The sequence below is a fragment of the Pogona vitticeps genome, chromosome 4, assembly GCF_051106095.1.
Source record: "Pogona vitticeps strain Pit_001003342236 chromosome 4, PviZW2.1, whole genome shotgun sequence".
Taxonomy (NCBI): Eukaryota; Metazoa; Chordata; class Lepidosauria; order Squamata; family Agamidae; genus Pogona; species Pogona vitticeps.
Genome location: NC_135786.1, coordinates 161,719,165 through 161,740,750, shown reverse-complemented (window position 1 = coordinate 161,740,750; position 21,586 = coordinate 161,719,165). Strand labels below are relative to the sequence as shown.

The window sequence follows — 21,586 nt, the reverse complement described above, 5'->3', positions numbered from 1 at the left end:
ATGAGACCATCTCCCAAAACAATACAACTCATCTAACAATAACAGTTAAGTGTTAAATAATTTCTAAAAGAATAGAACAGTGATCACTCTTCATTGTTTAAAAAACAACACATTATCCCTAAGATTGCAATCATCAGTCACTGATGAAAATATACACCTTTTAAAATCTTGTACAAGTGATTTTAGTGAAGTTTATACAAAAAAATTACTATGATGCCCACAATTTAACTTCAAAGAACTTCTGAAAAATAGTTAAAAAGAAAAAACACTTGCCATCATTTTGTCATTCCCCATTACATTATGGAGCGGCGTCAAAATATCCAGCTGGCTATCAAAGTGAATTTTTATCTTTGTTGCTTCTTTTTTGTTGATTACAGTTGGATTCTTCAGAAGTATTTTAAGAATATTTTCCTCTGCTTCCTCTTTGTAAAAAAAGAAAACATCCATACATGCTCAGTGGTCATTGTTACCTGCAGTCAACTCAGAACCAACTTATGGTGACCCTAATAGGTCTTTCAATGTGAGATATTTAAGGATGACTATAAGCTGAATTGACTTGATGGCACATTATTACTATTACTATTACTATTACTATTACTATTACTATTACTATTACTATTACTACTATTATTATTACTATTACCACTACCACTACCACTACCACTACCACTACTACTACTACTACTACTACTACTACTACTACTACTACTACTACTACTATTATTATTATTATTATTATTATTATTATTATTATTATTATTATTATTATTATTATTATTATTATTATTATTATTATTAAATATACCAGACGCACCATCAATTAAAGTTATAAAAACATTTGGCTGGTATAGATACACATTTATCCAAAAAACCAAAGTATCTGTTAAATATCAATGAGTTTACATGATTGAGCCAAAATTTGAACCCAGGCTTCCTGAGTCCTGGCCCATCACTCGATCCACTATACCACACTGGGTATCTCATGTGTTCAGTACTGGTCACTTTCTTAGAACAATATAACCAACACAGTACACATCCTTAATACCATATGTTATATGATGTGCTATGCTGATAGTATCAACTAGCCTCTGTGGGATGCATTGGCTAACTCATGCATCCACCACTGTTCACTGAAGAATCAAAAGACAATGTAAAAGAATGATCATGCAATCCGAAATCAAGTGTTAGAGAAAATATTCTTGTGACCACACACAACACATTAAAGCTAGCTCGTTTATGAATTGTACACATTAAACAGATAAAAGGTATTACGGCATCTTAAAAAAGAGGCCTCCCTCCACCTCACACTGCCTTGCTCTCTGTCTCCCCCCTGGTCCTACACCTAAGCCAGTAGTGCCTGAGGGGAGAGATAAGACAGCAGCCACATGACTGTAAAAAAGAATATGACCAAACCGGAGAATTTTGCTTAGTTTAGCACTGGTGATAAGACAGCATCCTCCACTGCATCTGACAACAGCAAGAAAGTTTATAAGGTTTGGGAGGGACACTGTCACCCCACCTTGAGCACTGGCTCCTGAGGCAGTGGCTTCATTCTGTCTAATGGTCAGAATGGCACTATCCCATCTGAATACTTTGCTCCCCTCCTTTTTCCATTCTCACAAAAGCTTGGAGGAGGCTGCACAGGGAAACAGGCCAACGCAGCTCTCCCTCCCACAGCCTTTTTATTAAGCGCTGAGATGATGGCACTTTACCAGGGAGGTAATAAGTGCCATAAACTGCTTCATCATTTCTTCATCCCTGAAGGACGAAGAGGACTGTATGCTTCCAGACGACCATGGGGCAAAGCCTAGTAAGGTAGGTGGGATGTACATGCTACTGCCCAATATTTATCTGCTAAAAGCAACTGCTAATTGAACTATAGCAAACAGCTGGTTGGAAGATGACAACTGTTGCTGTTAAGAACCATCAAGCCACTTCTGACCTATGGCAACCTCTGAGTGATCACCAAAATGTTCTGCCCTCAAGGGTCCTTTTCAGCTCTTGAAACTCAAGCATGTGGCTTTATTTAAGGAGTCAATCCATCTTGTACTGAGTCTTCCTCTTTTCCTGCTGCCTTCCACCCTTCCCACTGTTATTGTCTTTTCCAGAGGATCTTGCCTTCTCATGAAACGCTCAAAGTATAACAGCCTCAGTTTCACCATTTTTGCCTCCAGAGCTAGTTCAGGATCGATTTAGTCTAGGACTCACTCGTTTGTCTCTCTGCAGTCTAAGGTATCCACAATGCTCGTCTCCAGTGCTACATTTCAAATGAATCATTTTTTTTCCCTGTCACATTTCTTCACTGTCCAGCTCTCACACTGATACATAGTGATTAGGAATACAATAGTGTGGATGATCTTGGTCTTCGGTGACACATTCTTACACTTGATGATCTTTTCTAATTCCTTCATTGCTACCCTTCCAAGTTTGAGTCTTCTTCTCATTTCTTGACTGTAATCTACATTTAGATTGATGATTATGTCAAGGTATACAAAATCTTTAACGAAGTAGAGGGAGGATGTTGCCTTGTGAAATAAATCTTCATCTGAACATACATACATGCATGCATGCATGCACGCATGCACACACACGCACACACACACACAGTGGGATAATTAGGGACAGTGATGTAAGCAGGGAATTAGGAATGTAGTTTTCTCAGATTTTAAGTCACATATTGTATTTCATAATGAAGTCCTTTAAGAATCCAGAACAGTTTTTCTATCTGTCACCTATTATAGGAACAGACCCAATGGCCCATCGAGTCCAGCACTCTGTTTCCACAAAGGAATCCAACTCCCAAAGCAAGACAACAGCAGCAATTCCTGCCCAAGTTTGGCAGCACTTGGTATGGGTGGGCACACCGACTCAGACACTGGAAGAAACATGCATGACTAGCAGCCAATGGTGATTTTATTTTCAGCCAAGTTGTTTAACTCCCTCATTTAAAGATGTTCACGTTGCTCACTACAATTTGTGGTACTCATAGCTTAACAATGTGCCCTGTAAAAAAAATTCATCTTCCTGAATTCCTCATCATCCAGCATCATTGAATATCCAAAGGTAATGCAGTGAGAGAAAATATAAAATGTCAATATAGCAAAACATCTTTGATTTTCCTACGGTTTATCTATTAATATTTGCGACTGAGATCCCTCCCTATTAACACAAGCTCATCTGAAGCACACATTTCTTTTCCAGGTATACAATATTCTACACAGTCTCACCTTGCAGATAGTAGCTACTAACATCTTCCTTTGCCAACCTGACTGATTCCCAAAGAGCACCCTGAAAAAGAATTATTTGAAGCTAGTTTTCATCTGTTGTTTAAATATAGGTATGAACATGGAGCCAAAGAATCAGGTGGGCAGGTGGGTTTACCTCAGGGCTCTCTAAGTAGAAGGTAATGCTCTCACTTCCAAAATTGAAGTCAATCCAAAACTCCTCCAGTTTGTCATCAAGTGGCTTATTTAACTTGGAAATAAAAAAGCAGCTATCATTAACTTTCCCCACCCCACAGAAAAACAGTGTTTACAACTATATACTACATGAAGATAGAAGCCAAAAAGCACCAGTACATTTCCCATCCACATCTCTCTACATAAGGAAGGGATGAATGACCTCTCAGCTAATTTTTGGCTCCTTCAACCCACCATAGGCTACATCAGTTCCCCAAACGAAACCACAGAAGTCCACTTCCCATTTACAAGGGTTGGTGGAGGTAAATAAAAGTGTGGGTATATGACATGACTGTTGCTTTAAAGCAGTGGCTCCCAACCTTGGGTCTCCAAATGTTCTTGGACTACAACTCCCAAAAATCCCAGCCAGCACAGCTAGCGATAAAGCCTTCTGGAGTTTTAGTCCAAGAACAGCTAGGGACCCAAAGTTGGAAATCATTGCTTTAAAGAAAAAACACTGATGTTGGAATTGATATTCTCTCTCTCTCTCTCTTTGGTGAAAGAGCTAATCTGATGAGGCCTGGAGTCCATGCAGCCAAGATAGTAATATGTGACCTGCATATATTTAAAAATCAGGCAAACAAACAAATAAACAAATAAAAACAAACAAACAAATAGACAAAAATGTTGTGGCACTTTAAAAACTAACTGCAATATTTTAATGTGAGCTGTCGTGGACAAGTCCACTTTCTTAGGAGTCCGAGAATCTTTTACTATTATCTCTCTTACAGAGAGCCTTGTGGCACAGTGGTTAAACTGTGCTCCTGCAGTCAAGACCCTGCTCACAACCTGAATGTGATCCCTGATGGGCTCAGGTAGCCAGATTAAGGTTGGCTTAACATTCTATCCTTCTGGGGTCAGTAAACTGAGTACCTAGCTGATGCAAAGAAGGCAGGAATAGGTCGCCTGCATAATGAAATTGTAAACTGCCCAGAAAGTGCTTTAAGTGCTACGGCTATGGGGTGGTATATAATTTTATTTATTTTATTTATTTATTTAACTTATATGCCACCCACACTACCCAAAGATCTCTGGGCAGCTTACAACATTTAAAATACAATAAGAAGACAAAATTATTAAAATGCAATTACAATATATACTGTAAAAATTGTCATCAGGACCCACAGCTGATGTTATTTCAATTAAAAGCCTTCCAGTATAAGCAGCATACTTTACTAGATGTCTGTGATCTAAAACAGTGGTCCCCAACCTTGGGCTTCCAGATGTTCTTCTACTTCAACTCCCAGAAATCCTGGACAGCAGAGGTGGTGGTGAAGGCTTCTGGGAGTTGTAGTCCAAGAACATCTGGAGGCCCAAGTTTGGGGACCACTGATCTAGAAGACACATTAGTAAGCACTCTTCAGGTTTACAATGGCACAATGTACTTTTTTTAAAAAAAATTACCATATTCATGTCAGCATGAGCAGCTTTGCATGGAATTGAGCAGACCCTGTTTTAAAAAAAAGTGAATTCTATTTTGTTACACAGATCCCATAATATAACCCTTGTTCCCATCTCCCTATAGAATAGCTACAACAATGCTTCCATATGTAGATCTGTGGGAAGTCCATTTCACCAACCTAGTGGATGCACAGCTATACAGCAAGGACTGCTGCCCTGCTAAGACATAGTTGCATCCTGTCTGAAGTGGAAGTGTGCGCATCACCAGAACACAGCACACAAAAATGCATCTTTCCTGTACTTACTGATACTGTATATCTCAAACTTCCCTTTTCACCAAGGAGCTGCGCATTCTATGTACTTTGTGTTTCCATGGGGGTCTCTAATACAGACACCCTCAAAGGGGAAATTCATAATGACTCTGTTTGAACAGGTTGCCAGTATATAAAACAAGCTAATAGATTTTTCTTTCCTCTGTAGCAGCAGGTGCGAGCAAGGCATGGGACTGTAAATGCAAATATACCAGAACTGTTACCACACAATATAAATACGGACCCTGAGTTCCTCTACACCCTTTGTGAGATATGCCATTCTTTCACAATATAAGAGAACAAATTAATGTACAAATGTAGCATTAGACACCAATGCTCCCTATGACATGCATAAAGACAGAACATGAGAAACAAACAGATTTACCTGAGGCTGTCACATCTCCTTACAGAATTTTGAAGGAGGTGCAAACCAGCTCATGTAAACATCATCTATCATGGAAAGTAAGATGAGCCAGCCCGCATCTCATTCCATGCCCCATCAGCAATTCACACTTCATTAAGAGAGGCACTTTCCATTCCAAAGTATTCAGGTTATATCAGAAGCTATAAGTCAATTGAGGGGTTACCAATACGGCTCCTTCCTACCAGAATGCAGGAAAGTTAACTTTAGGATGAGCATTGCTACCCGAGATGATTAAATACTGAAAACAGAAGATGATATGTCCATTATTATATGTTCAGTGAGTTTCAAAAATGTCATATCCCTTAATTGTTACCAGAATGGGACTAAACCATATGTGCTGTCATGCCTCTTTGGCTGAGTCTCCCATGGGAAAATTATACCCTCAGTTTTTGCTGGAAAAGGCATGACTTCTGGGTGCAAGGGAAAGACCTTGCTTAAGCATCCAACATGAGAGAGGCTGCCCATAATTTTGATGACAGCATCCAAATTCTCACCTTAAAGCAAAGGTGGGCAAAGTGTAGCCCTCTGATTGTTGTTGGGCTGCAAAGCTCATCATTTCTCAGCTGCCTATGGCTGACCGGAGCTGCCATTTCACAACAACTGGTGGGCCACACTTTGCCCTTCGTTTAGCAACTCCCGAAGCTGTTATGATTCAGCGCTCTACCATTTATATGTTGAGCAAGAGTAGAGGAGTCCAATTTAATTTTAATAAATTATCTGTTCTGCACATGTCTCTGTATTTATTTTAACAATTAAACATCTACGGGTTTTGTTATCCTTTCAGTTCAGTGCTTAAGACTGATGCCATTCTGCACCAGCCTAGGCACTAACGGCCTTCCACACATTCTGGAATTCAGCTCCCAGAAGTCAAAGGCAGCATGGTCCGTGGTAAAATATTATAGAAGTTGTAGTCCAAAACATACAGAGGACTAAAGGTCCTCCATGCATGCACAAAACTAGCAGTACTGGCCTGAAGAGGAGACCCTGCACTCACAATAAGCCTACCTTAGGAATCTCTCGTGCCTACCTTGGGGAAGAATTGGCAAATGCCTAAATCTTCAGATAAGTCCAGAACAGCAAGTCCTGCAAGAACATGTGAAAAGCAAGTACTCAAGGACTCAGGGAAGCAGGATCGTGGCAATCCCTTACCTTCTTTTATCCCCAAGTCTTTCATTTAGTTCATTAAGAAATTTCCTGGTATCCTTCAAGAAATACACACACAAAGGAAAAAGAAGGATGCATCAATTAGTTCCTAAAATGGCTCCTACGCTATTTATTTATTTATTTATTTATTTATTTATTTATTTATTTATTTATTTATTTATTTATTTATTTATTCATTCATTCATTCATTCATTCATTCATTCATTCATTCATTCATTCATTCATTCATTCATTCATTCATTCATTCATTCATTCATTAGCATTTCTAATTCAATAAAATTAGAATAAAATATGCTAAATTTAACTATTAAAACAAAAAACAAACAAACAAACAAAACCACACATTCTTCTCAGGGTATCCAGGACAACAATACATTTAGATCTCATTGCACAATAAGCCTCAGTTTAGTTTTGTAAAATCAAGACAAAATGGAATAACCGACACACACATATATGTGCACTCTTACTGTCTCAAAGTCTCTATCTTTGATTTCCTTAAAAGCCTTTGCTATGTGTTGGTCTTCAAACCATTTGTGTACAAGGTCATCTCTCCATTTTTTCAGCATGAGCCTGAAAAGGGCTTCCACAATAGCCACCTGGATGTCATAGTCTGTAAGGCAGAGCAGAAAGCTCTTCAGAACCATATACTTAAGCCCTCTCTCCAATCTGCAGAGAATTTCATGCAAACTATAGAGAATCTCATATCTCCTTCCCATTATCCCAAGTTCACTTCAAGAATTATTTTACTTTGTTCACCTTTCATCTGCTAGCTCCCCCAACTCTCACCCAACACAAAATTGCAACAGGATACAAACAGGGCTTTCTCTAATACTCAATGTGTTTTGCATCCATTGCTTCTAGCCATTCTGCAAGATAGTCCAGGGCTACAAAATGAGTTTATGAACAATCTGCAGTTCACGCTTGGACTTTTCTACTCATGCTCCGAATCATCCTGTACTAGTGAAATGTAAACAACATGCTGTACAACATCTGTGCACAACTGCTTTTCAAAATTGACAGTCACACCCTGGAAACAGCCACAATGTTTAAAATGGTAGACTAGGACAAATGCCGTCAATTCTTAATTTGCAGCTGGAGTTTGCTCAGGCAAACATACAGTGGTACCTTGGTTTACAAATTTAATGCATTCTCCAAGATGTTTCATATTGTTTAAAAATTCATAAACTGAAACACAGTTTCCCATAGGAACACATTGAAAACCAATTAATCAGTTCTGGAGGTTAGAAAAAAGTTCAAAAAAAGTCTTATCTGTTCAAACTCTTTATGAAGTGCACTTTAAAGGCATAAATACTGTACAGGGACATAATTAATCAAGCAATAACATTTCAAACATCCAACTTCAATTTTTAAAACATCACACTTCAATTTTTAAAATATGGCAAACTGGAGAAACTTGCTTTGTATCGCAAAAAAATTAAGAAACCAAGGCATTGTTTTCAATGGAATTTCATTCGTAAACTGAAAATTACATTAACTGAGGCATTTGTAAACTGAGGTATCACTGTATTTTAAAAGAAACAGCCCTCACAAAATCCTAAAGTGCTTCATACTCTTAAATTCAAGTTCAAACAGGGAACTGAAATTTTCCCAATCCTGAAAAATATACTACGTATTTCTTACCACCAACATCCAGAATTGTTTTTGCGAGTTCTTTCCTGAAACAACATAAGCCATTAAAGAGATTAAGCTGTAAGAGAAAACTACAATCTTTAATTGAATATTAAAATATAAAGTATAAAGAAATCAAAATTTTAAAAAGACGCAAAGTATTTAAAAGAGAATGAAATATTAACAGCATTCACTCTTAGGACCAAACATTGCCAAGAGTGTTCTTTTAGTGGTCAACATGATCCAATAGCCAAATGACTGTTTCCTCTTCTCTAACCAGCACTACAGCAGTAAGAATATATATATATATATATATATATATATATATATATATATATATATATATATATATATATATATATATATATAGAGAGAGAGAGAGAGAGAGAGAGAGAGAGAGAGAGAGAGAGAGAGAGAGAGAGAGAGAGAGAGAGAGAGAGAGAGAGAGAGGAAACAAAACTACCATATACACTGGTGCCTCACACAACGATGTTAATTGGTTCCAAAAAAATCAACGTTGTGTGAAACATCGTTCTGTGAAACACCATTTCCCATAGGAATGAATTGAAAACTGGTTAATCCGTTCCAATTGGAACAGATTGCCATCGTTCAGTGAAAATCCCCATAGGAAACATCGTTGAGTGAAACAATGTTTCCTATATTGGAATGTATTGAAGCCGACTCAATACATTTCAATGCCTTTGCGAAGTCCTTTTTCGCTCCTGTAAAAGTGTCTTACAATGTTTGGACACTGTTTTAAATGATTGCAATGGTTAGTCCACCTCCTGAAACCTTTGCAAACTTAATTTGGTGTTGTTCTGAGTCGTCCTTAATTTTTGGTGATTTTTTTGAATTTTCTCTCATTGGAATGCATTGGACGGAAAGTTCAATACATTCCAATGAGAGAAAATTCAAAAAATCACCAAAAATTAAGGACGACTCAGAACAACACCAAATTAAGTTTGCATAGGGTTCAGGAGGTGGGCTAACGATTGCAAGCATTTAAAACCTGTTCCAAACATTGTAAGACCCTTAAAAATGAGCGAAAACGGAAGAGCTTCAAAAGCACTGAAGCCGGCTTCAGTGCTTTTGAAGTCTTTTCCGATGTCCATTTTCGCTCATTTTTAAGTGTCTTACAATGTTTGGAACAGGTTTTAAATGCTTGCAATTGTTAGCCGACCTCCTGAACCCTATGCAAACTTAATTTGGTGTTGTTCTGAGTCGTCCTTAATTTTTGGTGATTTTTTGTTTTCCCTATTTAAATGAATTGAACTGTCCATTCAATTGATTTAAATGGGGAAAATAAAAAAATAATCAAAAATTAATGAAGACTCAGAACAAAACCAAATTAAGTTTGCACATGTTTCACAAGGTGCACTATGGAATCCAAGCATTTAAAACAGGTTTCAAACATTTTAAGACACTTTTAAATGAGCAAAAAGGGACATCGTTAAGTGAAATTCCCCCATAGAGAACATCGTTAAACGATGGGGGAAATTCCTCAAAAAAACCCATCGCTGTGTGAATTCATCGTTGTATGAAGCAATCGTTGTGCGAGGCACCACTGTACAAGAATCACCATAAAAGTGACTACATCAAATAGTCCTTCAAATTTCAAAGCAGCTATTGCAAATGAGGACCTCAACAGATGGGAAACCTTGACATCTGAGCATTCAGCCTGGAGGCAGGTGGTGCATCATGGCCTCTCCCAATTTGGAGAGACACTAGTTCAGCAGGCCAAGGCAAAGAGGCAGTCCCAAAACCAGTAAAACCAGGGAGCTGGACAGGGGACAAATTGTATTTGTCTTCAGTGTGGAAGGGATTGTCACTCTCGAATTGGCCTTCTCAGCCACATTAGATGCTGCTCCAAAACCTCTATTCAGAGCACATTACCATAGTCTCTGGAGACTGAAGGATGCCTACCTATTGCAAATGAGACAGACATGCTGTGATTGGGCTGATACTATGTTGCATGCGATAACGACTTTACCCAATGGGAAAGCGCTTGCTTTTGTACAAGATCTGTCATTTTCCTCATTTCTTGAGCCCCACAGTTCATCAGAAAAGCTGCTTGCTGAAGGACAGAGACCTCTGGGTAGTGTGGGCGGCATATAAATTGAATAAATAAATAAGAATAAGAGCACAGAGAACTGAACCAGAAAGAGCACAGAGAACTGAACCTTAGGTCCCCAGATGTTCTTGGATTAAAACTCCCAGAAGCCTTCACTACTAGCGGTGCTGGCCAAGATTTCTGAGAGTAGTAGTCCAGGAACATCTGGGGACCCAAGGCTGGGGACCACTGAAGGCATATGGCAATAACTGGGCAGCCCTCTTGGGAGGGTGGAAGCATGTTCTAAAGCAAATCTCAGTCAGAGAACAACAGTCTTTGAAGTTCAGTTGCTTGCTCCCTCCTTTTGTTCTTTTGTAAACATATACATTTTTGGTTAAGTGGAACTAACACAGATTCTGGAACACACCTGTTGGAAGAAAAACATTTCTTGGCATCTAACAGCAAGAACGCAGTTAAGAAACCCAAGAGATTATTAAAGACCAACTTACGTAAGCAGGGACATTTCTTCAGACACAGCAAACTTCTTTCTTTCCTCTCGTGCAACATTATCTAAGAGGGTGTTTAAGGTCCTTAGAGCCTTCATCCAAACAATTAGAGGCAATGCAGGAAGAGAAGAGCAAAGACAGAATTGATTGACATAAAGCTTTCATTTTCCTTCTCAAAACTCACATGATGTACTCCTTGCCTGAAACTAACCTCCTGCCGAAGGGCACAATTCAGATTAGACTCTGTAGCCAGGTGTCCCAAATATGGTATAAAGGACTCTAGCAACTGTTTTCTCCCTATAACAAGAAGTTGAAGAATGTAGGGGACAAGTGTTAGCAGATAAAAAGCTGGTAAGACTTCTAATTTTAGTAGTGCCTTCCTTCATCTCTTATCAGATGTGCCATTTCTCCATATTAGTATAACCAGGGTTTTATAAGACATAAGACATAAGACATAAGAAATTTATTTGTCATTGCACTCACAAGTGGGTGCAACGAAATGAGGTGCTCTTCCCCAAGGTAAAACTGGACAACACCACTACAAAAAAAAAGTTAAAACATATACAACACTCACCATACAAATATAGATACCCCGTTTCTCCCAGCAATTAAAATTCCACCAAAAACTTATGACCCCGCATTTAAACTCAATACTGCATTTGGGTAGAAGCTGTTCTTGAATCTACTTGTCCTTGCTTTCAATACCCTGAATCTCCTTCTCGATGGTAATAGTTTAAAGAGCTGATGTCCCGGATGAGAGGAATCTTTCAGTATGTTAGATATCTTCCTCTTACATCTGTTCTGATACAATTCTTCCAAAGAGAGGAGTGAACAGCCAATGATGTTTTGGGCCGTCTTAATCACCCTTTGAATTGCTTTTTTCTCTGCCACTGTGCAGAGAATAAATATAATATAATATAATATAATATAATATAATATAATATAATATAATATAATATAATATAATATAATATAATATAATATAATATCAAACAAAAAATTGCATCTTATTACCCTATTTTTTTTTAAAAAAATTAAGTACTTATAACATTTTTTCTATCGACAGAGAAATAATTTATTGGCTGACTAAACTATATGCTTTCTGATCAATTAATAATATCTATGTATGACCAAAATGTGTAGTTTTGAGATCATGAAATAAGTGCAAGAACACAATAGTAAAATCTATTGTGCAGTTCTGTAATTACTTGGCTTCCACTATATTATAGTAACGGGGAGGGAAAATCCTACAAGGCAGTTCTCATCTCCCAGTCTTACTGATTAACTTAGGGGATAGGAGGATGCCAGAATCAGCTAAAACTTTAGATGGTTATTTTTTTATTTATTTTATTAGACTTATATACCGCCCATCTAGAATATGTCTACTCTGGGTGGTTATCTAATGACTAATCTCAAATACTAATTGCCATCTACTTATAAATCTATTTTTTTTTCTTGAAAGGAAACCCAACAACAAGACATATTTGGCACAATCGTATGCATGTTTATTCAAAAGAATTTGTTAACTTCACTATGTGCAGAAACTGTAACACAAACATATTCACTGAAAGCCATAAAAGCCATTGTGCTTTAAAGTAAAATCATTAGAGAGTTATAAAAATCTTTATTGACTGACCTTCAGAGTTGCTTTTGCCAATAATCTGAAAGCATTGTGTTGAGGAAAGTGGGAGGAAAACGAGAGAAGCAGAATGAAGTTATCCAAAGTGAACACCTTCTCTTGCTACATATATGAATGCAGAAGATTCAGAACTCCCCCCAGTTACCTAAGATTCATCCATGATCAATGAGATGATCAGTGTAGCATAGTGGGTAGGGTATGGGATTCAGGGGACCTGGCATCAAATCCCTTCTCTGCCATGGAATCTCACTGGGCTATTCCACTGGTAAAATCACTTCTTAAATCTCTCACATACCTTGGAAAGCCTGCTAGAGTTGCCATCAGATGGACTTGAATTGAAGGCACACAACACAGATTGACTGAAATCTTATTGCAATGTCAGCAATGTAAGCAATGTCATAAGTTTCCACAGTTTTCTTGTGGATAAACAAAGAGTGCCTGATGTGATTCTCAGGGTACATGTACACACAATGACTTGGTGCATGTGTGCACACAGTTGCACCACAAAAATAACAGCATGGGCTCTTTTTTTTTAACCTGTGAGAAACTGGTGACTTTTAAAATGTTTCCCAAGGGGATTTTGACCATCACCAACAATATATAGCAGCATTGAAAAACACCCCTAGCCATACCTGCACAGAATCAGACTGAAAAATGTTCTCCTATTTAACACTGAAATTTCAAATCAGCTTTGCTGTGAGTTACAATTCACATAGACTGCCTACATGCACCTTTTCAATACAACCTTATTAAATCAATTACCAGGTGCTACAATGACTTTAAGTTGGTCTCTCATACTTACACTAATATACTTGCCACTGAAAAAATATTTTCACATCAACGGATCTTCCAAAAGATGGATTTTAGCCAGCTTTCCATATTAGCTGGTCAGATGTCATGGACATCTGCATGTTATTGCCACATTGTTGTGGTGATGAACCATTCTGGCAGAGGTAGTTGCTTTTTTAAAAACCTCAGTTACTCCCTATGGGAAGAAAATTCCCTGCAGCAGTATGGCACCACAAGCACCAGGAATCCATTTTCAGGGACCAACATGTGTATATCAATTAGCCCTTCACGTCACAAGATGTTGCTGTGATGCAGCAAAAGAAGGAAAATCAACTTGATTGCATTTCCTCTTTCAGCTCTTCACAACAGTATGAAACGTTGCCTCCAGACAATCCATTGCAGACGCAGAAGAGGCATCACTTTAATGTATCTATCTAGCCTTCGTAAACATCAGTTGTGTTGAATATGACTACATTGACATTATCAGGAGAACACACATGGCATATTAAAGAGGAGGAAGATATCCCTTTGCCTCGTGCCAGAAAAATTCATACAACTCCCTGGGCATATAATTCCATCATACATTTTGGAATAACTAACTAGCCTTCACAGCGTACATTTTTGATGTAAGAAATACAGTACCAGTGTAATCATAGGTAAACTGGCTTTTTTTGCCCTTAGCCAAAAGGTGCACAGCCTATAGCCCTCCCTGACTTCCTGTGTGCTCCAATGAAACAGCCCCCTTTTCTTCACAATCACTTTGGAGGAAATGCTACTGTTGCCTGGCTTGAGACTGTCGTTTTCCTGATGCCAGTAGTAATGATGGTGAACCTTGCAGAGGGGCAGGAGAAGCTTTCACCACCACCACCACTCACTGATCCCTAGATCTCAGTAGGCAGAGAAGGAAGGTTTAAATTCCACAATCTTATACACTGATGTGTGTGCAATGCATGCATGTGTGCATGTGAAAGTGGATGCCTGGGGGAGTGCATCAATATGCATGTGCACATACATGTGCAACTCTTAGCCCTCAACTGATGCAGATTGGACATGACTGCTCTATGGAAATCTTTCTATGCATTCACAAAGAAAAGGATCAAACCAATACAGTTCTTTTAAAGGTTGCACGCTGGCATGACTGTAAAGAAACATGGGCAACCTGTGGGTCTCACAATTGCAATTCCATCAACCTTAGCCACCACAGCTAACAGTAAGGGGTGATGCAGTCCAACCATATCTGAAAAGCCGCAGGAAGAGAGAAGGGTGTGTAGTTCCCTGCCTGTGGCTTGATGGTATTATTGCGAAAAGGTCCAGTATTTCCCTTTCTATGTACTCACCAAGGCTGTGTCAAAGAAGTCTTCAACAAGATTTACCAAGAATTTGCTTTCTTTTGGTTCTATCAGGCTTAAAAATTCTCTTGTCCTTTCAAACCAAGTGACCATGTAAAAATCAAAGAGAGAGAGAAGTAAGATGAACATCTGTGGTTAGTTTTGTAACCAACAGCAGAGTACAGTTATGAAAAGGCATAAGGAATCCATTTTCATTTACAGGTACAAAGACTGGTAAAAAGCTTTTCATCTCAAGAGGAAGAAGAATAAGAGTTGGTTTTTCTTCTCCACTGGTTGATGGTGAAGGTACATCAGTGAGCAAGGTGTAAGTGCATGGTTGTAGATTAAAGAGAGTCACCCTTACTGATGTCAACAGTCATGGTAGCTAGTCATCCACACACCAGAGAATCTTGGCTTTCATCACCTTCTCTTGGTGGTCAAAAGAAAGGCCACTTTCACCATTCCCATTCATAAGTCCTGTCTATACCACATCTTCCTCTACAGTAAAGCTGGGATACCCACATTTTGAATAGAGGATTAGTGGTGGGTCATGTCAATGGGAGGATTCTGGAAGCTACACCTGAGAAAGGTAATTTTTATCATCTCTGACTCACGGACTCTATTCCAAATTACTGTTTCCTTTAGCTTATCCAAGGTTTCTTCCCTAGCTGAGCACATTTTTTAAAAAACCCTCACACGTTGATCTTTTTTAAAGCTATGGGGAAAATGCATTTGGTGTTGAAAAAGTGTATCTGCTACTGCGATTGAGCTACTGATTCAAACAATTACTGAGGGTGGGGGAGGCATAGAACCTGGCTTGCTGCTCCTATATGGCAAGTCCACTAGGCTAGTCATTCTTGGAGAAAAGTGTACAAGGCAGGAAGGTTCTCAACAGATATTGCCTGCAGACTTCATGTGACTTATTTGCACTTTATAGAACTGACATTATATCGCTGATTTTCGTAAGAACATACTATAGTACAAAAATGAAGCATAAAATCCTTGCTCACAAAAAAACCTTGCATTTGACTTTTAAAAAGTGGCTGAAGAATTTGAGTTGAAACCAATCTATCAATTTTAGTTGAAATAAAGAATAATAGACATGGTAATCTTGAAGCCATTTCCTCACAGGTTTCACTTCACAGAATATTGTTATGCCTTAAATGGCAGAACAGTTGCTTGATATTCATACTTATCTTTGCTACTAATCCCTGCTGAAGAAGTTGATTTGCACCTTCTTGAGGATCACTTCTACAGTACAGCTGAATGCATTTCAACAATAGGGACACATTTGAGAATTCATTTTTGTCTAATTCCTAGAAGGGAAAGAAATCCCCCCCCCCCAAATGTTACTGTTTAGGTAAGAAAGTTAATTAACTAATTAAAAGTTAATGGTGAGGGATTTTCCTACTTGCCTTCTTAAGAACTTTATCCAGCTGATTTAGTAACTGTTTGTTGTACTTCTGGGGAGGATAAATATCCTTTTCTTGGACCATTTCATTTATCTTCTGAAACCCTCCCCCTTTAAAAGCATCACTTAACAATGAGTCCAACTAGAATAAAACAAGCAAAAACAACAGTTTAAAATTTGCCTTCAGTTGTTGACAATTGCTTTCACCTCTTGGTACCTGTGCTGATTGCACAGAAATTGCAGAGAGAGAAAAAAATCCCTCATATTTGCAATATATAACATAACTTGATATACAAACAGGAACATGCATATCATCCTTTCATTCTATAGCCATCTTGACTGCATAAGCCATTTGACTAAAAGACTGACTCTAAAATCCTTTGCTTCAAAGTATCCTTTGCTTTTCAAGATTTTTCAAGTAGAAAATACTCCTAAATTGGTTTACCATTCCCTTTTTCTGGGGACATCCTGGCACTGCATAACTTGCCCAAGGCCACACAGGCTAGCCCTACTTACAGGAGGCACAGTGAGGAATCAAACTCTGGCTCAGCAGACAGATACTTAAACCACTGAGCTATCTACTCAGCCAAAGTATATATAACTGAATGGAAACATAATGGCAAACCACTTTTGAATATTTCATATTCATATTTCATATTCAAAAGTCCATATTCATTTCATATTCAAAAGTCCTATGATCAAACAACCTAAAATTACAGTAAAGCTGAAGAAAAAAATGAACAGCCACAGTGCCAAAATATGAATAACATTCCTGGAGAATTTAAATATGATGTAAAGAACAGATTTGCATTTGTCCACAAACTAGAACTGTGAACTGAAACTATGCAGAAAATATCATATGGAAAGCTTGATTAGTGGCTGCGGATCTGTTTCCGGGCAGAATTCAAAGTGAGAGTTCTAACCCACAAAGCCCTAAATGGCTTGAGCCCAGGCTATGTCAAGGACCGCATCTCCCTTTACAAGCCTGCTTGAGTGTTAAGATTATCAGGAGAGACCTTTCTCTTGGTCTCACCACATTCACAGGTGCATTTGATGGAGACATTGAATATGCATTGAATATGTTTCGGTGTTTATGTTTTTTGGTATTGTATTTATTGATCCTTTTAATGCTGTATTCTGACTGTTACTTTTGTAAGTCACCTTTGATCCTTTTTAAAGGAGAAAGGCAGGTTAAAATATTTTAAATAAATAAACTGACAGAAGAAACATGAATACTTTGAAATATGTGGATAATAACACATTGTTGCACAAAATAGCAATGACTTGAAACAGCCACTAATAAAGTTTAAAGAAAAAAGTATAAGCATGGGATTACAACTGAACATTAAGAAGATAAACATCAGGACTACAGCAGAAATAAAAGGTAAAGGTTCCCCTTGACATTTAGTCTAGTCTTGCTGATTTCAGAAGCTAGCCCAACTCTAGGGCGGGGTGCTCATCCCTTTCTCCAAGCCACAGAGCCAGCGTTTATCCGTAGACAGTTTCCGTGGTCACATGCTCAGCGCAACTAGACACGGAACGCTGTTACCTTCCCACCGTGGTGGTACCTATTTATCTACTCGCATTTTACATGCTTTCGAACTGCTAGGTTGGCAGGAGCTGGGACAAGCGACGGGAGCTCACTCCATCGCGTGGATTTGATCTTACGACTGTTGGTTTTTGGACCTTGCAGCACAAAGGTTTCTGTGATTTAACCCGCAGCGCCACCATGTCCCCTATAGTAGAAACACATACTTTTAATGTTAACAATGAAGAGATCGGAATTGTTAAAGATTTTGTATACTTTGGTTCAATTATCAAGCAAAAGGTAAGCTTCAGCCAAGAAAGACTGAGACTTTGAAGGGCTGATTTAAAGATACTACAAACAAACAAACAAATAAAAGCCAAAATCAGACAAACTATGATGTTCTTGATTATGAAAGCTGAACAACAAAGAAAGCTAACAGACATAAAATCCAAGACCCACAAATCCAAAAATGAGGCTTTCATGAAATGAAGTCTATGAATACCTGTTGGAAAATAACAAGTTGTACATACAGTGGGGTCTTGACTTGAGAACTTAATCCGTATTGGAAGGCGGTTCTCAAGTCAAAAAGTATGTAAGTCAAGTCTCCATTGACCTACAGTGCATTGAAAACCGATTAATCCCGTAACAGGCCGTTTTTGTTCCATTTTGTTTTTTTTTCTGGTCTGTAAGTCAAATCTCAGTCTGCAAGTCAAACCTAAATTTTGCGTCCAGAGACGTCTGTAACTCAAAAAGTCTGTAAGTCAAGCCGTCTGTAAGTCAGGGGTCCACTGTACTCAAAAGGTAAAGGTAAAGGTAAAGGTTCCCCTTGACAATTTTTGTCCAGTCGTGTTCGACTCTAGGGGGCGGTGCTCATCCCCGTTTCCAAGCCATAGAGCCAGCATTTTGTCCGAAGACAATCTTCTGTGGTCACATGGCCAGTGCGACTTAGACACAGAACGCTGTTACCTTCCCACCGAGGTGGTCCCTATTTATCTACTTGCATTTGCATGCTTTTGAACCGCTAGGTTGGCGGGAGCTGGGACAAGCGACAGGCGCTCACTCTGTTGCGTGGATTCGATCTTACGACTGCTTGGTCTTCTGACCCTGCAGCACAGGCTTCTGCGGTTTAGCCCACAGCGCCACCATGTCCCACTGTACTCAAAGACTCCACATAAAGCAGAATACAAATTGACAAAGAGCCAATGACTTCCCCACCGTCATTCGATTGTTTTTGTTTTATTAATCCTTGCTGATTTCAGAAGCTAAGGATGCTGAACAGGTTGGAAAATCAGGGCATGGGGAAAGAATAACTGGAAGGGATAACATTAGCTTCCATACTGACAAAATAATTTACCAAATGAATGATAATTACATAGTACTCTGTTCTGTCTGGCATGTCATCCTCTCTTTCCCCACTCTCTTCTTCCTTTAGGCAAAAAAAGAAAAAAAGGGGGTGGTGAATAATTTTTAGCATATACTTTGAATAGCAACATCAGTTTAATCCTCAAAGTGGGAAAACAGTAAAACAACCTTTATGGAAGTCCAACATCCATCGATTTGACCCCAAATGTCTCTCTGCTTCCCTTGCCCTCAAGGAATAGTTTTTAAGAGGGCCACCTGAAAAAGCATTTTTTTTCCGATGGAGGTGCTGCAATTCGAGTACCTTATCCATCCATCCGTGCAATGGAGGGAACTACTGAGACTCACCTACACTCTGGTGGGTACTACAGTCAAAAAGGTGCAGAGAAAAACGGGATACGTATTTACTTCGATACGGGGGGGGGCTGCCCTTCATCACACCCCAGCCTTCTTAAAGGAGAATGGGAAGGCTGCCTAGCGCTCACCTCCGTCCGCTTTTTAATACCTGGACGTGACAACTGGGAAAAGTTATTTGGGGGGGCGGGGGAGGCTACAGCACTCAGAACCCCCTCCCCTCCGAAAGCGGAGCCGCAAAGGGCTCTTTCCTAAAACTTCAGCGGTGCAGCAAATGCATAGGGAAGCGCACACGTGAAACGGGGGTGGGGAAGCATGGCGCGAATATCGTGGTCACCCATAAAACCACCACAGAGGCCGCTCTTCCCGCCACCCACCTCCCACGCGTAGGCCTCAGGCTGCAAACCGACCTGTGGCATGGCAGGCCTCCCGGGAAGGCAACGGGCGCCGCGGACACCCTTTAATGAGCGCTCGCTCGACACCTGGCGCCCTTCCTTCCTGCCCCTGCGCGCGCGCCGGCCCAGCAGCGACTTCCCCGGGAGCCACGTTTGCGGGCCCTGAACGCGCCTTTAGAACGCCGGAACACTGGCAGGACTGGAGAGCCGCGCGCGTTCCAAGCCCGAGCCGCCCCTGGGTTTGTGTAGGAAGGATTTAGCCGACAGCAAGCGCAGCTGCAATTCTGGCGCCTGCCCTGTGTTTTTACTATTGTAGAAATAACCGTGCGCAAGACTGGCCTGTAAACAAACATTCAGCGTGACAGCATCGATGTGTAATTAGCCGCGATCCGATGCACGTGGACATCTGAATGAGTTCCGCTGCGTTGGAAGGGCCTTTACTAGCTTCCCTAGTAAAATTATTAAACTATGTGCCCCCAAGTCGGAACCGACTTATATTCGTAGCAACCCTAAGAGGGTTTTGAAGGTAAGTGAGGTATTTCAGGAATGGCTTTGCCAGTTCCTCCGCTCTCGGACCTTCTGTGGCTGAGTGAGGAATTTCTCGAATAAATTAGATATCATCTAATCTATTTCTTGCCGTCTTGAATCATATTAATGTTGTTGTTTTATTTTATGTTATTATTTTATGGATTGTTGTTAGCCGCCCAGAGTAGACTTCTGTCTAGATGGGCGGGGTATTAAATAAATAAATTTGAACTCAGGTCTCCTTAGTCCGTCAGTCTATCCGCTACGCCACGCTGGGTAATGGAAGAGAGAAAACCTGTAGGTGGCCTTGTAGCCAGATGGGTGGTATAAAAGTCGAATAAATAAATAAATAAATAAATAAATGTAGCGTTGGGGCCTCTAGAAAAACCACAATCCCGATGTTCACTACTGCGCTTCCGAATATTATTAGAAGACAGAGGAAACATGTTGTGGACTTTCTTAGGGCAAGTAAAAGGAGCCTTTTACAATAATAATGTGTTCAATTGTATTCAATGGTCTTTCCTATTCTTTCTAAATCAGAGCTAGGAAACACTGGCGTTCCTGATGATGGACTGTAACTCCCATCATGCATCGTCGTTGGCTGTGCTAACTACGGCGAATGGGTGTTGCAGTCCAACAGCATTAAGACAGACATAGCTCTCTCTCCACCCCTGCAACGATAATGAACGAACAAAGTTTATCCTTTCTGTAGTCAAACTTCTGCAATGGAATCCTGTGCATGCCTATTCAGAAACAGAACAAAGTGAGCCCGGAACTGTAAATATAACCATCTCTGTTGAAAGAAAAGAAAACCAACCATAATGTGATTATACACTACATAGGGATGACCGCCCAGTTCCACACCGCCCAACCCAAGCGTGCCTACTCAGAACTAAGTCTGAGTTCACCTGGGCTTCCTTCTAGGTAAGGATCCATACCGTATACTGTGCAGGATCGCAATCCTAAAAACTTCACCTCATGGATAAACGTATCACAACCTTATATGGCTATGAATGGGAATAGAGAAAATAAAGAGTCGTTGCCTTTGCTTGAGGCAGGAGGATTAATTAACTGATTTTTATGTAGTTTTGTTTCTCAGTAACTGCGGAGATGAACAGAATATTAATGAAATGACGGTTTTTAAAATCATGTCATAATTACACTACATAGAAAATACCTCGTGTTACGTTATGTCCTAGAAAGTTTCGGGGCGGGGGGGCTCTTAGCCGAGCTAATGCGTCTGTTTTTAAACAGCAAAGCTCATGCGCCTATTTGGAAAAATATATACCTTGGTAGACAACGTCTACCCTCTGTT

The 21,586-nt window shown here is 39.6% G+C and overlaps 1 protein-coding gene and 1 long non-coding RNA gene across 5 annotated transcripts in view; both read right to left on the bottom strand.

The window, feature by feature from the left end:
- The window catches only part of SYCP2L (synaptonemal complex protein 2 like), a 43,489-nt gene extending 28,669 nt beyond the window's left edge, over positions 1-14,820 (bottom strand). For all 4 annotated transcript variants that reach the window (XM_078393436.1, XM_078393439.1, XM_078393438.1 and 1 more), the window contains exons 1-11: positions 14,709-14,820; positions 12,580-12,604; positions 11,155-11,240; positions 10,947-11,035; positions 8,400-8,434; positions 7,226-7,368; positions 6,744-6,796; positions 4,863-4,908; positions 3,382-3,474; positions 3,228-3,288; positions 274-422 (exon numbers count right to left, since the gene is read on the bottom strand). In XM_078393436.1, coding sequence (XP_078249562.1) covers positions 274-422; positions 3,228-3,288; positions 3,382-3,474; positions 4,863-4,908; positions 6,744-6,796; positions 7,226-7,368; positions 8,400-8,434; positions 10,947-11,035; positions 11,155-11,240; positions 12,580-12,604; positions 14,709-14,813 — 885 coding nt within the window. In that variant the 5' untranslated portion in view covers positions 14,814-14,820. The remainder of the gene's footprint in view (positions 1-273; positions 423-3,227; positions 3,289-3,381; positions 3,475-4,862; positions 4,909-6,743; positions 6,797-7,225; positions 7,369-8,399; positions 8,435-10,946; positions 11,036-11,154; positions 11,241-12,579; positions 12,605-14,708) is intronic.
- Positions 14,821-16,110: 1,290 nt separating this feature from the next.
- Positions 16,111-19,897, bottom strand: LOC144589220 (uncharacterized). Its single transcript, XR_013545203.1, has 3 exons — positions 19,762-19,897; positions 19,011-19,064; positions 16,111-16,252 (listed from the first exon to the last, which is right to left on the bottom strand). It is a non-coding gene; the product is annotated as an uncharacterized LOC144589220 (long non-coding RNA).
- Between the last annotated feature and the right edge of the window lie 1,689 nt (positions 19,898-21,586).